The following is a 17,585-nucleotide window of genomic DNA, read 5'->3' as shown; positions in this document are numbered from 1 at the left end:
CACAAAACACAAACATTTATCAGTTACTGGATTTAGTCTGAAAGCTCAGGATTACAATTCATATTTGGAGAGACCACCATCACGACTCTCTCTCTCTCTCTCTCACACACACACACACACACACACACACACACACACACACACACACACACACACACACACACACACACACACACACACACACACACACACACACACACTCATACATGTGTGTATGATAAATACATTAGTGTAAGCAAAGTCTGGTTAAGTGAGTTGAACAATATGTATATTAGGGGTGTAGTATACATGTATTTATATATTCATGCTTTTGATACACATTACAAATAAAAAATACAGTGAATTACTTTACTTCAATGCTTGTTTAGATATATTAAAACACGGAGTAAATGATTATTTTATCTCCTCTTGACTAACTAGAATAAAATGGGTGTTAATCAAGCTAATGCTAGGTCCTTGCTTATTTTCCACGTCAGCTTTCTTTACGGACAAACTAGAAAGAGCTTCCCTGATCTGGAGCTGCCCGTTTATTCTTTTGTTTGTAAATAGTGTCAACCTAAAGTACCTGTTACTGTAAGCACCAATCAAGGGAAAGGAATTCCACTACAAGAGAATGTGGTGTTTACTAATCATTGCCCATCTTTCTAACCACTACAGATATTCTGTTTGTGGCTCAAAGCAGTGAAATTGAGGACCTCAAACAATTAAACATGGTGAAAGAATTGCATAATCAACGTAACTTATGTATCCTAAGTAGCAACCTAATATATTATGTCCCCCCCCAAAAAAATCAACCTGAACTGATTTTTATATTTAGAAATGCATGCTATACTTAGCACGGAATAGCACAGGACAAGACTCTCTTTTTTATTTTAAAGAACAACATTGGCAAAATGTTTGCCTTGTTTTAATAGACATTCATCATGTACAAGTGCCTTTTTAAGTTGTAATTTGACCAGTTATGACTCATTAACATATTATAATTTTCACAACAAATTGAGTTGAATCTGCTGCTTATTCCTTTCACATGCTCAACAAGATTAAGGGCCATGTTTTAGCGATGTGACACACCTGGTTTAAAGAAATTTCCGGCATGATTTTGATCAGACATTGGGCGCATTGTTCAAAAGTGTTATAGCTATGTTTCTTAACATCCTTTAAACCAATGAGAGTGTCATCTGTCATCCCATTAAGAGCCTGCAACGCAACATCAAACAGTGTGTTGGTATTTTGATAGTCAGCATATCCAAAGGAATCTGCTTGCACGATTCCACTAATACTGTTTTTGAATAAAACCTGTGTGTGACTAGCAGAGCATAGCCTACATGCATCTGCACTCCCCTCACCTATTAATTGAACAGAAACTAACTTCACATGGTCTCATGACAAAACAGTTCTACACTCAGTTATTTACTTTCACAACTGATTGTCGAGGGTTTACAATCTAAAACATAACCTGAAAAAAGCCAAACTTCCCCCGGCAATGTTCAAATGACAGGGTAAAATCCTGAGGACATTCATCCTGAAAGTGAGCAGTTGCCTGGGACTCGTTCCTAAGGGCTGCTTACAGTACATGTCGTCTTCTCCACTGTCCTTCATTATGTGTATCTCTATAGAACAGGTCCTTCTTGGTCAGTGGCAGAATGATTTTTAGAGGGTGTAAGATAGCGATTTTTGGATCATGCGCCTGACCACACCTATGGCAATGTCCAGTGGGAATGGAGATTGTCTCCACGTTGCGTCGGCTGTAAGATAGGGTCCTAAATGTCTATCGGACTCCTGGGTTCTGCTGATTACAATGGTTAGAGTTTCAACATGGTTAAGCTTAATTAACAAATCAGCAAGGTTGTAATGACATTGAAATCCCTGTGTGCCTGTTTCCACTTGTTTTGTGTATCTAAGCAAGTGATGCTAGCATTGCATATAGCACCTTTAAGTTCTTTTGTATCTTTCCATGTATTTTGTTTTTGTAATTGTATTAAATGTGACTCACTTCAGAACAAAGATCCGTACCAAAGATTTTGTACGGTTAGACCCCTAATAATGTAATGCATGTTAAGTATTTTGCCAGGGTTGTAATAGAACTTACACACACACACACACACACACACACAAGCATACAAACACACACTCTCTCGCACACTCATATATCTCTATGTACTGTAAGTGTGTATCGTGTGTAGTGTGTGTGTGTGTGTAACTATCCACTGTATACTGAAAGCTTCCATTACAGCACAGGTCACAAGTAAGCATAACATTATTTCATGTGGATTTAAATGTCTGGCTAGTTGTAGATTGGTGCTGGCCTTCATTTAGAGTCACTGAGCAATCTTTGAGAGAGGCTTTTTTCACTACCTAAATTACATAACAGAGTAATGTGGACCTTTTGTTTGGGATCGCACTGGAACAAACCATGCCATTTCAGCTTCATAAATGGTTCCTATCCAAATGTCCGTGGGTAGCATTTTGCACTTAAGGGGTGAGTGACGGGAAGTCAGGGACCCCAATATTTATGTCATCCTTCCCTCCCGCTTATCTCGTGCCAATATTTTTATACTGACACATAAGAAGATTCTTGAAAGTTTTTTTGAATGTGGCATTGCACAAAGCATAGCATGCAGGATTGATGGTGCTGTTGACGTAGCACAGCCAGTAGCCAATGGCCCACACCGTGTCAGGCACGCACGACTGGCAGAACGTGCTGATGAGGACCATGACATTGTATGGTGTCCACGTGATGATAAACGCCAACAGAATGGCAAAGATGGTCTTAGTTACTTTCTTCTCCCGTGCGGCCATCTGCCTCTTCCTCTTCACCTGACTTCGGGCGATGCTGGCAAACTTCCTCGCCACCATTCTGGGCCTGTTCACAGGAATGGAGCGAGCCTCACAGCTGCTGTTAGGTGGGACGATCTCAATGGCAGTGATGCACTCGTCCCCTGCCTGCTTGGTGACTATCTTGATTTTGGACCACTTGGACGCTGGGTTGAGTGCGGGAATAGGCGTAGGAGCTGCAGCAGCAGGCTCAGAGGTGATCTCGCTGTTGGCCCTCTCATGGGTGTCCTTCGGGGCGATACTGGCAGTGCTGGAGTCATTGGAGCTTTCCTTTTCCTCTGGCTGAACGCTGGATTCAGCCTTGGTTGAAACAACAGACTCATCAAGCTTGCCATTCTTCAAGGTGTCACTAGTGCTGCAGGTATCCACGCTGGGTTTAGGCAACTGATTGTTGTTATTCTGTTTAAGAATGTGACTTTTCAGGAGTCCACCAGTCTTGAGACCCTTCTTTTCTACTTTGGACTCTGGTTTCTGTTTGGACACTCGGCTCCGACTCGCTAGAGAGATGTGGATATAGAGCACAGTCATGATGATCACTGGCAAGTAGAAAGCAGCAATGGCAGTGCCAAATGTGACCACAGGGTTGGAGAGGAACTGGATGTAACACTCTCCAGGCTGAACCGTGCGTTCGCCCACAATGAACTGCCAGAACAAGATGGCCGGAGCCCACAGTATGAAGGAGAGTATCCAAGCAGCTGCAATCATCAGCCCCGCCATCTTGGTGGTCCTTCTTGTTGGGTAGGTCAGTGGTTTTGTCACACAGAAATAACGGTCAAAGCTTATGATCAGCAGGTTCATCACAGAGGCGTTGCTAACGACATAGTCCAAGGCCAGCCAGAGGTCACAGATGACGGGGCCCAGGGGCCAGTAACCTTTGATGATGTAAACTGTGTACAGGTTCATGGAAAAGGCTCCAATGATGAGATCTGCACATGCCAGGCTAAACAGGAAGTAATTGTTGACTGTTTGAAGATGTCTGTTGACCTTGATGGATAGCATTACCAGGATGTTGCCCACCACTGTCACAAAACTGAGGGAACCAGTGACCAGGGCAATGAAGATCATCTCAACAGTTTTGTATGGGCTTCCAGGGGCATCCACAACGGCACAGGATTCGTTGGTGCCATTCTTGTCACAGGTGATGTTGGCAAGGAAGACATCGCTGGAGACATTCCTACAAGAGTCTGAGAAAAACACATAGATGATTTAAATCTTTATGTCTTATGTTCTGTTTATTACAAAACAAGTCCTTTACATTATGAATTATATATTGAAATTAGTTAATGATATTTTCCTTTTAAGCAAAATCAGACATTGTAGATCAAATCTAAGTGACTCAGGACGCTGCATTCTGTACAATAACTGATATGCAACGTTCAGAGAATCAGACTGAACTATTGCAGGCTTTTACTTGTTTGGAACATCAATAGCTCGATTTCCATTCGGCTTTTTAATGCACATTTGAACCATTTGAATAAGAAATCCTGACGGGAAACATTTTAAATGTACACAAAATATTTCAAAGTGAAAAATAAATAAAAACATTCTCCCTTGAGTGGGGTGGATTAGTTCGCTATTGTATAATGTGACTGAGGTTGATGGGAACAGGTTTCTTTGTATTCATCAATAAGGCATTTCAATAAAAAGTGCCTGTCAATGTTATGTTTTGATCCCACAGTTTCTGGACTTTGAGGGTGTACAATTTTAATTCACACAACACAGGGGATGGAACATGCACTTAACATGAGTTGGAGGGAAACCCAGCTAGTGTAATTATTCCCCGAGGCCGTTATTTAGTACTGCAGGGTTCCATATGTAGGACTCCAGTTGTTATCTTTGTGGTATTGCAGAGTCACCCCATCCTGTGTACTGAGTTTGTTTCTTGTAGCCATTAGACTGAGTCCAGAATGGAAAGAGAGAGCAGTCAGGGTTAATTGCCTCCAGTCAAAGCATGCTGTTGGATTAAGCACAAGGTCTGCATGGATGACTCTTCATTTGGTTTTCAAAGAGATGAACACATCATAGGCAACATGCTTAAACAGCTAAGCAGCTCAACACCAACTGCAGTTGTTTCTGCCAATGGCATTGCTAATTGCATAAGCAAATCAAACACCATTAGAAAAATAAACATTTCTTTTTGATCCTTCATGAATTTCCATAAAAATACCCATATGCTTGTTCAAGGCGAAGAGCTGGAAATACACACTTGCAGCCAACACTCTGGCAGTGATTTGACAGTACATGTACGTGACACGTCCAAATTATGCATAATTTTCATCTGATGAATATTAATATTTTTTCACTCATGCTACCCCTTCGTAGAGCAGATTTGCTGAATAAAATATTGACAGTTGTTTTTTTTCTCCTTCAAGTAGGAGTGCTGAATATATTTCAACTGGTTTCATCATGATTTGTGCAGCAGATTTTTTAAAAGAATTTTTCAAGCACCTCAATTCAAGTTCAGCTAATACTGCATAAAGATATAGAAACCTAATTAAATATTTATTTTAAAGAATAGTCTTAAGGTTCACTTAAAGCCTGATTGTTCTTATGCCCTTCCTCCTGACATAACAAAACCATATAACACAGGTACGATATTAATGCATAATGTCACTGAGCATAAGCTTTCCCTCCTGCACAATTTGAAAATACATCTGAAGAACATTTCAAAATATCAGACAATCCAAGCAATCCAAAAGTGAAATAATGTAATACACTAGGGTAGACTTGCATACGTGATTGCACAAGACATGGGGCTTCATTGACATAGGACATACAGCCTAGCATATACTGTAGTTTGGCAACTTAATCTATTCATAACACAGCCTCCAACAGCTTTTGGTTTATCTCATCGTTGTAGTTGTTTTAGGTAAATTCTTAAATATGACTGTCACTCTTATGGACTTGAGATATTGATTCACGTTTGCTTTTTCTCTTCAAGGGCTTTTCAGAGCCTGGATGTGAAGGAAAACATGCCCTTTGATGATAGTTGTGTGACATTTGTGAAACCAATGGCTACATTGAGCCTTTGAACACGGAGTCAAAAATAGATACAGACAGGGTTGATTGAACTCCTGTCATAAGCACTCCAACACTGGCAGTCATATCATTTGGCCTGGAGGGGATTCATGATGACAAGTGAAACAGGAGCGGAAATATAGATTTTTTGGCTGTTGTTGGCATCATTCTACCATTTCCAAAAGTATCTTATGATGATAACAAATTCATTGATTTGACATTCCTTAATAATGCATATGTAGACATGCACACATTTGGGCACCCCCCATCAAAATGTGTGTCATTGATGAGCAAGTAAAACATGATCTGATTTCCAAAAGACACAAAGTTAAAAATAACAAGTCATAATTATTTCCATCTTGTACTGTTTAAACATGGCACAGAAAAGAGCCCAATGCACAGGTTTGGGCACCCTATATGGTCATTCTTAAAAAAACACCTTTGGCAAATATCACAGCCTATTTCTTGTAGCTGCCACTGAGACTTTATTTTTTTGCTGGAGGGATTTTCACTAATTCTTCCTTGCATGGATGGTTTATACAGTAGCTCTATGGGTATGTTGTATGCACTACTTATGGTGTGAACGTGTGGTGTTTTGAAGTGCTTTGGCTCCATGGACGGATTATGAGTCACTGGGCCCCTGGGTACAGACATGAAAAGGCCCCCCCTGCCCACCTCAGAAAGTTAGTAACTCAGCAATACAAGGCTGGAAGAAATTTGGAAAAATAATCCCTTAAATGCTGACTTCTGGCGAGTCTTGTGGAAAGAAATGGACAGATTGGGACTTACAAATATGACATCTATCAATAAGGCATAACTTGCTGCGAAGCATGATTATCACACATAATGTGACATGTGCTATTTGACTGAGTGGTCACATTCAGATATCAGGGGTGAATAATATAACCAATTGTGGACATGATTGAGGGACCCTATTAAGACATACAGTACCACGTAACATGATTTCTGTTATTCGCCTGAGGGGCCTTATTCAGATATCAGGGATGGACAACACAGTGGCTTCACACAGAGGCTTGAGCTGCAGGGCTCCTGGGCTAGGCCCCGTAGGCCTGCTCAGTAATCCATCTCTGATTGGCTGTGTAAAGTACAAAATAGGTTTTCATGTTGACATTTAAAGTGTAAAAGTGAATTGCTTCTCACAGCCTTCTAGCGGTAAAAGTCTGTGTGCAGGCCTGGCTCTGAAAATGACAAACTACAGTAAGAAAGGTGCTCATTGCACATGCTGCTTCAAGGACATGGAAGAGCTCAAAGGTCATCAGTCTTTGACTCTTTCTCAAGAATCATATGTAATGAGCTCAGTAAGGTTGATACAGTAAGGAAAACAAAATGGTCTACAGGTTCAAATCTAAAATGTGTGCATTTCTGTGCATTAACGTGTCTTGACTATCAAAAGAACTGTGTCCTATGTATTTAACAAAACCTTTTTATATATCCTGGCCGAATTTAGCCTTCATTTGGTTTCACAAAAGAGATGACAGCTGACATTCAAACTAGACCTCCATGTGATTTTTTTAAGAGCTTTATTCTAATTATATACTATTTTCTTTTTTTGCTATTGCTAACGTATTTATAACATCACAGATTGTCTGCTTAAAACCACAGGGTTCTAATTGCGGTAATTACAGTGCATGAAAATGCACTGTACTGTTCTTCCTAGGCTTCTTATTCTTCTTCTTCTAACGCTCGCAATTCAGCTTCAACCGTTTAACGTAGAAACTTCATTCAAACGTTGTTGCGTAGGTCTTGCTTATGCCATGTGTGCTTTGTATTTTTCAACTTTGTAACTTTTATACTTTTTAAACTATGAATTAAAAAACGATTTCCCCATAGATTTAACATTGAGCTATTTCCCCATAGACTTAACATTGCTCATTATGACATCACGGCAGCAATTAGAATCTTACGCCAGGTGGCTGGCCACCTGGGCACCAACTGTCAGTTTCTCTGGCTTTAAGCATAGAGAGCCGAAGTCCCGCCCTTCTACTTCCGGTCTATGGGACCTATTTTTCGATTTTTAATGCATGGGAGTCAATGGAGAGATAACAATTATTTTTTGGTCCCGTTCGAGTTGGACCGTGCATTTCACATATGATGTGTGGGAATTTAAAAGATAATTTTCCACATTAATAAAGTTCTGTTTTTCGTTAGACTTTAAAAGTTATGTAAGTTTTGTGCGAATCCGTTCAGTGGACTACATCTCTTGTCTCAAGCGATGCACGTCACCAACTAGCAAACGAGAGGCTGGCTAGTTAGCTAGCTACTATGCTAGTTAACGGTTACATCTTGCTGCCAGCTAAGTCACTTAACAGCAGTGTTTGTACAGTCTATGAATGAAATACAACTTATCTGGTGTGTTTAATCCTCTGACTCATGATATTTTCATCGGCAAGGGGGAAGCTCAAATAAGACCTGTTGCTGGCGCCCGTGGCTGTGAATTGGTCTAACGTCACTAACGCGACTGATGTGTTTGTAGTCGTTGGAAACACGATCTTTCACAATGTTGTAATTCACTAGTTACAACATACTTTTCAAATGTCTTTACATGAAAAATTGTCATTAAAATTGACAAACATCATATGGGTAATTCAAGGCACAAGACAATCGGGACCAGAAAATAATTTATATTTCTCCATTGACTGCCAATAAAAAAAAATCCAAAGATAGGTCCCATGGAGGCAAACGGAAGGGGCGGGACTTCGGCTCTCTATACAGTCTCTACATATCCTGTTAACTGTTTCCTCTGTCCACAACTTTTTCAACATAAAAGTCCTCACTGCAATAATCATTTAACCATTGAAACTACTCAACTATTGAACTGTTCAACCATTCCAACTGTCAGTTATCATCCACTATGCCTCCAGTCAACTACATGAAACCTCCATGTACCTAGCAACCAACATAGCAACCATTAAAATTAAGTGTTTATGACCGTTTCCATAGCAACCAACATGATTATACTGCAGTAACTTCTTGTTTCCTGATAGTGGCCACCATGGATACCCTAGCAACAAATGTTTCAAAATAAAAGTCCTCACTAGCAAGTTAGCTAGTTAACATGGTTAGCATTGTTAGCATAGTTAGCATTTTTAGCATAACTGCAAAAAATCATCAACTAAGTTAGCTAATCAACCTGGTTAGCATTGTTAGCATATTTAGCATTGTTAGCATAGTTAGCATTTTTAGCATTACTGCTAGAAATCATCGGTTAAGTTAGCTAATCAACCTGGTTAGCATTGTTAGTAAAGTTAGCATTGCTAGCATAATTAGCATTTTAAACGTAACTGCTAGAAATCATTAGCTAAGTTAGCTAATCAACATTTTTACATGAATAGAAATCATTAGTTAAGTTAGAACTGGAATGTTTCATCTTTAAACTGTCTACCTTCACACTATCAACTCTCTGTAAACTATGCAACCACCATGTTTACCCTAGCTACACCTTAGTAACCATATCTACATTATCTATCTATTTTTGCATTTTCATGCACTGGTAATTCCTTGGAATTGCATTTCTAGTTATAATCATTAAGTTATAGTCGGTATTTGCTTCTCTTTTTTCTTTATAATGCTTGATGAATAGCCTACTGTAGTAGTTGACTGGAAATGGAGAGCAATATCTAAAAAGTGTTTTCAATGAATTTGGTTATAAAGACAATAAAGTCATAAATAGTCCCACTATGTGTATCTTTGTAGTGACAAACGTTTTTTTTTATTGACATCACGTGCCTAGATCCCTGTTTCGCCATTCAAGAAAGGTCATCTTTACTTGACTGTTAGTCTAGGCCTAAATCAAAAGTAGTTGTTCACTATATGCGAATTATGCCATTTTCTGCATCTTTTCAATTCCAGCTGTGGAAAAACAGGAATGTGTACATATCCTGAATTACTTGCATGTGGCTGGTCATAGTTGCTCCAACTCATCTAGGATTGATGTTAAAAGGGTAGTTTGGAACTTTGCACAGAGGACCTGATCTCCATTGCCAATGGTGCAGTATGTGCTAGTCTGCCACTAAAAACAATCTTACCCACTCCGCAGTACACCTGAGGCAAATCAATTATAATGCCAGACTATCTGTAAATGTCTGTGTTGATAGAATAATGTTCTAATAAATAAAACTAACTTTGCATTGCATTGCAGTAGTTATACTTTGTTCCCTAGGCATAGGCGACAGCAGCAGCGGACTGATATTACCTAGGCGTCCAAGAGTGTGCTTCTCTGTTTACTTTTTGGGCAGTTCTTGTGAGATCTAGTGTGTTCACGATCTGATAAAGAAGTGAACAATTTGTGGTAGGGATACAAAAAAAAACAAACCCTAAAGCTATTTCAGCTGAAATACTGTACAGGCCATTGCTTCAAGACCAAAAATAGGCTGCACATTCTGGTTGCCTAAGAAGCCATTTTACTAAGCCACAAAACAGCACGCTTACAATTTGGCAAGCAACAGACCTAGACAAGCCTCATAACTTCTGGAAGCAAATCGTTTGGAGAGGACTTAACAAGACCTATATGACTAAAAGTGCATTATCCCTACCATGATGCATGGAGGTGATCTCTGGTGTTTTGGAAGTGTGTGAGCATCAAAGGTACAAATAATTTAGTCAAAACTGATGGCAAGATGAATGCAGCATGTTACAACATACTGAGGACAATTTGCACTCATCAGCCCAAAAGCTGCACTTGGGAAGCACTATTCAACATGACAATGATTGAAGCACAACGCCAAGTCAACTCTTCAGTAGATATATCCTTCTATATAGAAAAAGAGTTCAAACTTGCGGTTCATGCCAGACAACCCACTGGAGATCCAGAGGCCTTTTGTCAAGAATAATGGGCATCTCTACCATCTGAGAAAACAAAAGGTAGCCCTCTAATTCACAACTATCACTAAAGACAGCAAGTCATCACTGATGGCTGTTTGTCCTAGAACACTGACTGCACCTGCTCCCTGCTATCTTAACTCAATGATCAAGATGTCCCCAACCATCCACTGCGCTCTTGTGATGAGCCTCGGCCATAACTCTTAGGTCAAATGAAGACTCTTTTTCTCAATGGTTCCTTGTTGGTGGAATGAGTTGCCCAATGCTCTCTGTTCCTGTGGCAGTTGTGGGTCTTTCAAGAGGGGTCTAAAGGCATATCTGTTCAACAAGCACTTAGTTTATTGAGCGTTTTTATACGTTATGGCTTGTATATTACAGTATTTAGTTATTTTCATTAAGCATTGACATTGTTGTTTATTATTGCTATTCTCCATTGTTTACTGTTAAATATAACTATTGCATTGTTGTTATTTGTATGTTGCTTTGCATAAAAGCGTCTGCTACTGTAAATAGCCTTCCATAACCATCACCCTAACCTACAGTAATGTTAGGGTGATGGTTATGGTAAAGGGAGTAATTCACAGTATTACATACTAAGGGTATGTGATTGTTTTAACTGGGATCATCTCTTTATTATTTTTCTTTCTTGCTTTTTTGTTAAATGATTGCACTATTCTGTGATGCCTTGGCTTAACTTAAATCCCACTCAAATAAAATAAAATAAAATACAAATTTGTTTTGCCAGACTCAGGTGATTTGTTTGGCCTGATTTTTTTTAAAGAATGTTACACATTTGACATATTCTGCCAGGTTGCGTAAGCTTGTGACCATAACACTAATAATTACAGTGATGAGCATCAACAATTTAATATGTATGGGAGACGACTTATCTGAAACAGACTAAATGCAGACAGCCTAAAAAACAGTGGCTGTCTATCCAGGCATGCCTGCTATGTGAAGGCTAACTTGGTTTTACTTTACTCTTCAAGATTCTGAGGAGGTACTTTCTTTGCAGTAGACAGAATAATGAGCGACCTATTAACGCTATTAAGTAATTTTGACAATGGGGACTTTTGACGATGGGATGATGAGTCACAGCATTAGAGCTTATCAGACAAGAGATTGTAAAAAAAGAGGAAATCCACACCAAACTGCTGTTCGTCTGTTACACAACACCTCCTACAATGACAGTGTGACACCTAGTGACAGAGAGAGTTATTTGAAGGAATCTGAAGGAATGATTTTCCATGACACTATGACGGGCTTGACTAGTTGTACTAGGACATACAGCTCTGGACTCAGTGTCTGCCGAGGATGTGGAAATCATTGCAAGCAGTTTTGCATACAAAATCCTCTTAATCCTCAGGAAGAGAATTGTGTTGTCCTCCTGCTCATAAAAATAGTACTACTGTAGCCTGAAGTTCTTCCACCAGGGGTGAGAAGATGAAAGAAGAAAAATTAAGACTGCATCACATACACTGTGTGTGTGTGTGTGTGTGTGTGTGTGTGTGTGTGTGTGTGTGTGTGTGTGTGTGTGTGTGTGTGTGTGTGTGTGTGTGTGTGTGTGTGTGTGTGTGTGTGTGTGTGTGTGTGTGTGTGTGTGTGTGTGTGTGTGTGTGTGTGTGTGTGTGTGTGTGTGTGTGTGTGTGCGTGCGTGCGCACACTGTATTGTAGTATACAGCTCAAATGTATGCTTCAGCACTCTCCCCTGTACTACCCTTTGCACCCCTGGAATGAAGAACACACCCACTGATACTAACGAGGGAAATGCATTGCATACTGGAAACCAGTTAAATCAGAAAGATTCTTGAGCAAGATGGTCTTTCTGATTAAAAAACATATTCTTCTGAACACCGTCTCAGAACGGAGCTACAAAATGCAGCAAAACAACAGATGGTCTGAAACACTTGCATTCATTATGCAGAGGAAGAGAGAATCGGAGCAAAACAATCCACTGGGTTGGGCCTACTGCACACCATTCATTAACATCCATTTACAGGCAGAATGGGTGGTGCACATGATCGCCATGTTAGTGATATACAGTAGACAGCCGTTGACATCACGGTAAAACATAAAACAGGGTCCCTTCATATTTAATGCTCATAGGCTATAAGATACCATTACCTGTAATTGGATTAGAACAAGTTACCATTGGAATGGTTCGTTGTCATGGTTACCCTGAAATCAAACATGTTGTGATATTTCCGACAGATTACAAGACATGGCAACAATATTGATTTTAATGGTAGGACTCTACTCACTCCATTAAACCTACATCTGAAATAAAAGAAACATCAGAAGGAATTATTTGCTCCCATTAATAGACCAAATAACCAAATTCATATATTGCGAGAGTGTAATATCATGTTGATTCCATAGTAACCATGGTAACACTGCTGAACCAGTAAAAGTAACCACTGGAACAGGAACCACCCCTTGTACAGAAAAGCATGCAAACACTAAATGAAAACTAATGGGGATATCAACTGAGTGATAGCACACTACAACGACGGCCATTCAGTGGTGAAAATGACTTAGCATGAAATTACAGAGTTTGGAACAACATTTTACATTGTGGGAGAGTAGCCAAAAGCAATGAGTATGCTAGCAAAGTGATAGCCTACACAATCCCTCTGAATATATTGAGACCTCATTACCCAAGCCAAACCTGAGCTGTGACAGTGAAGCCCCATAGTGTGGCTAATTAAGATGATGATACAATAACACAAAATAAAAATTCTCACATACAATTCAAAGAAATAACAACAGTGTAAACTTGGAGACCTTCTCTGACACAAAAATCGCCTGCACTGAGAGCTGCTCTGACAGTACAGTTTCATTATAGCTGAAAACATCCCAACCACACACACTGTACTGCTTTCACACAAAATACACACACACTGTACTGCTTTCACACAAAATTCTGAACTTAGAATTGTGATGGTATACTGTATCATCATTATCTCAACAAGTGAGTGACTATGCAGCATTTCATATGTGGTATAGTAGTACTTTACACATGAACTTTCATCCAACGTTTCTCAAATGTCAGAACATGGGAGCGCATGTGCATAACTGAGCTTACAAGGCTGTATCGCATTTCTGCAAAAATAGTTGACAATGAGTTCTAAAAAGGAAGACATGAAATAGTGATGTGTATTGATTTGGCACGGCCCTGCACCACTCTACATTTTCTCTGTAAGCAATAGCCTATTCTTATTACTACCTTTTCAGACTCAATGGCAAATTCAATTAGAATGTATTAGTCTTAAAATCGTGCATTGGCACAATGCATTGTAAGAAGAGATAGAGACTAATCGAAGTGAACAGATTTTTTTCGTCTAAAAACGGCATCGAACTGATCAAATGGGGGTAAAGCATTTTCTTGGTTATTAGAAAGCAAATCATGAAGTAAAACACTAACAGATGATGTAAGACTTGCGTGAACACACCACCCGCACCCAGTCCAATCCTCAGTGAGAGAACAGTATTTTTGAGAGAACAGTATTTTTGTTGGTCTAACTCCAAAGTGAACCTCACAACCGTGAGTTATTGAACTGTGTAAATGATTTTTGCATGGTGCGCAGTTGAAATTTCATGCTGAATTTCAGACAGCCCTTTTGATGTAGCCTCATGATTTGTCAGCCTTTATACTAAACTCAGATGCCTAAGGAGGTCAAATGAATTAATAAACTTAAAATTGCACTGTTATGTTTTATATCCAAAATGTTATGTTAAAATGCTGACCCACATATCATTATAGCATACTTATAATGATTATCTGAGAGATTACTTGTCGGCTATCCTTATCCTTGTTTCTTGAAGTTACGGGTCTTATATGCAACTGTGCGACTATTCAGATGTTATGCTTGTATAGTTAAAAAGCATTTCACCATGATTTAACATTACCGATTCTGTAACCTATTAATTTTCATTATTTTCAAATAAAAATTGCTCCATATGTAATTTCACTCTGGTAAATAGAGGCAGATTGTGTGATTTCCATGCCATATTTCCTCTGAAGATGATGCCATTCAATAATAAGTGAAAAGAGATTGATCTTGTACACAATTTCAAGCCATTGCCTCAGGGAACTAGCACACTTTTCTGTTTTTAATACATACAACTAGATTCTATTTTAATTTCTGCTTCAAAATCATACTGGTGAGATCTAGGAAGCCAAAACAGGAAGTGAGATTCTTTGTTTTTATCTTAGTAACTGTTTTAGGTCTTACACTCTCTTAAAATTCCCTAAATAGTACATTTCCAGATTAAGTTTACACCCCTCTTACTCTGTGTCCATGTTCCCTACTCTCTCTAAACTCAAGTAGCTGTCACCTCCGTGCTCTCCAGGGTTTGAGAGGGCATACAGCATCTGTGTCTAGCCTTGGCAAAGCCACTGGAACACGACTGTCTCATCAGCGCTGCTTCTCTGAGAAAAGTAGGTTACAGCACACATGGATGGGGAGGGCTGTGCTGCCGGGGAGGGGGGATAGACACTGACACCATTAAGGGGTGAGCTTTAGCCATTTTGTGTCCGATAAACCACTGAATGCAGCACAGTGCACACATGGAATTTATTTGTGCAGTATCATCAGTATTTGTTTACGTGACCACTGGACACTGAGCACACATCATGCCCACTGGACATTTGCAGAACTAAACATGCACCTCTACCTGCATGTGGTTTCAAACGCCAACAGTGGAGTCAGTATATTTTTTTCCTCCCAGAGTGATTTGAAGTCAAGATGCGTTAACTAGAAAATTGATGCGTTAATTAGAAAATTGAAACAGTGCAGAAACTCATTATGAAAAGACCACAGAAAGAGGGTTCTTTCCTAACAGAGCTGAAAGTTCCCTAACTGATCCCAAATACCCTTGCACTGGGGCCATCATGGCTCAGATGGCTCAAAATGCTGGTATAGAAGTGTTACTGATACTGAAAAGATATGTATCTATTATTTCCTGACAAACAATACAGATCCCACCAGTAATGTTTCAATCTATCTAGAAGTTGAGAAACAATTTCAGCACCAAGACAAATATCGTTATACATGCAGAAGTACATATAGTTGATATTAGAAGGGAAGAAATACTAAGTCATTTTAGCACAGGGTGCCAGAAAATATATGGTTCACTCCTTTCTCATCTCTGTTGCTATGTGCGGAGAAAAAGGCATATTCAGTTATTTTCATCATCCTAGGAACATGATATTCCGACAAGTATGTGGGGGGCTAAAATATTCATGAAACCAATTTTTGTAGTGAACAAAAATATAATTTAAATAACTGTGAACATGAAGTGCATCTTAACAATTATTAGACTTTGAGTATACCTTACATCTTATATGAAAGGTGTTGATAGTTAGTAGATACATACTGCTAGATTTGAAAGGAAAACATGGCAAAAGAACATTACTTAAGTGTTTCGTGCTGTGGGATGTCTGGTACTTCAGCTTTGATTATGAACAAAATAAATCCCTATCAGACTTGGCCGAGTAACAACCACGCCGTTAAGTAGGCTATGTAAACAATCTATTTCACCCATATCTATATAAACCCATATACAGTGTGTGTGTGTGTGTGTGTGTGTGTGTGTGTGTGTGTGTGTGTGTGTGTGTGTGTGTGTGTACATACAGTATATATATATATATATATATATATATATATATATATATATATATATCACACACACATACATACATATGTCTTATACGACCCACATTGTTGATTGGCTATTCCGTTTGAAGTTTTCTTACTTTGAACACTCACAATCAAAAGCAGGACACATGACTGCCTAAGGTTGGCAACCCAAGCTAAGATATTAGAAATACTGAACACTGATTTCAAGAACACACATTTATTAGCCTATGTTTACTACAGTAGTTAGTCAGTTGTGTAATGAGATGAAACATCTAAATTGACAAAGCACTAATGGTCAATTATGTTACCGTTAAGATAGGTAAGATAAGAAAGTGGAGTTCAGTGATTTGTTGAGTTCTTAAATGCAAATATGTAGTACATTTGAGCACATATTTCTTACAGGCTAAATAAAAAAGGAAAATAAGTTTCTTGGGTAACCATGCATGAGGTATCTTACCGTTTTGGCTCCACGGCACAAGACCGTCAAATCCGGTGCTATTAGTTACATTCATGTTGCATGATTATGTTTCCAACCTGACAGAAATCCCTCCAATTTTATCTCAAAGAAGTTTTTTTTCTGGCAGCTGGTGCAAGCGTTGTCCTCATTTTGGGTAATGTCATCAAACGCGTGACTTCGACACCATGTTACATCTGTTTATAGAAACAGTTTGTGACGAGAAGTCATGTTGTAGCTCTCATCAAGGAGGTAGCCATTCCGAGTAACTGGTAACCGTGAGACTCCGAGCCGCAGTGTATGAAGTGTATCTCGAAGGCGTCAATTTCCGCTCTGCCAGATGTGTTCCACATCTGCGTGAGTCGGTCAAATGTTTTCTCTTTAAGATCTGCAGGAACACACATGCTTGAATGTCAATGATGTCATGCTATTCCGACCAATCACACGGGAGTTTCTCTTTCTGGAGACCGTTTTAAATAACCCAAAATATTGAAATTACCATGGTGCCTACAGAATATAAGCCTGAAAATGTTATATGTACGCATGTATAATCGTTTCAGACACTCATGTAAATCACGAGACAGGCACACTTGAATGATGTTATGATTTCTTCCGTGGTTTCTGGTCCCAAGTCATTAATTCACAGTTTTCCTCTTTAGATAATGACAAAGTAGCACACAATTTACGACTCGCTTGCTAACTTGTGAAATAGGGATTGAGATTGTTGCTTCAGCACCACAAACTGTGGACAGCACCAAGAGCAACACTGGCTTTTATTCAGTGATCGGCGAATAGGT

At 39.2% G+C, this 17,585-nt stretch overlaps 1 protein-coding gene across 1 annotated transcript; it reads right to left on the bottom strand.

Moving 5' to 3' along the window:
• Positions 1 to 2,532: 2,532 nt before the first annotated feature.
• On the bottom strand, positions 2,533 to 3,915 carry chrm4a (cholinergic receptor, muscarinic 4a). Its single transcript, XM_062549518.1, has one exon. The coding sequence runs from the start codon at positions 3,898 to 3,900 to the stop codon at positions 2,533 to 2,535; it is 1,368 nt and encodes a 455-aa protein (XP_062405502.1). The 5' UTR covers positions 3,901 to 3,915.
• Between the last annotated feature and the right edge of the window lie 13,670 nt (positions 3,916 to 17,585).

The sequence above is a fragment of the Sardina pilchardus genome, chromosome 11 (genome assembly GCF_963854185.1).
Source record: "Sardina pilchardus chromosome 11, fSarPil1.1, whole genome shotgun sequence".
In the NCBI taxonomy this organism is placed as follows: domain Eukaryota; kingdom Metazoa; phylum Chordata; class Actinopteri; order Clupeiformes; family Clupeidae; genus Sardina; species Sardina pilchardus.
Note: the sequence above shows the minus strand (reverse complement) of the source record. Positions and strands in the feature narration are given on the sequence as shown.

Bases quoted from the DNA above. Each gene is read 5' to 3' on its own strand.
- chrm4a (XM_062549518.1), bottom strand. From the start codon at position 3,900: ATGATCTTCATTGCCCTGGTCACTGGTTCCCTCAGTTTTGTGACAGTG.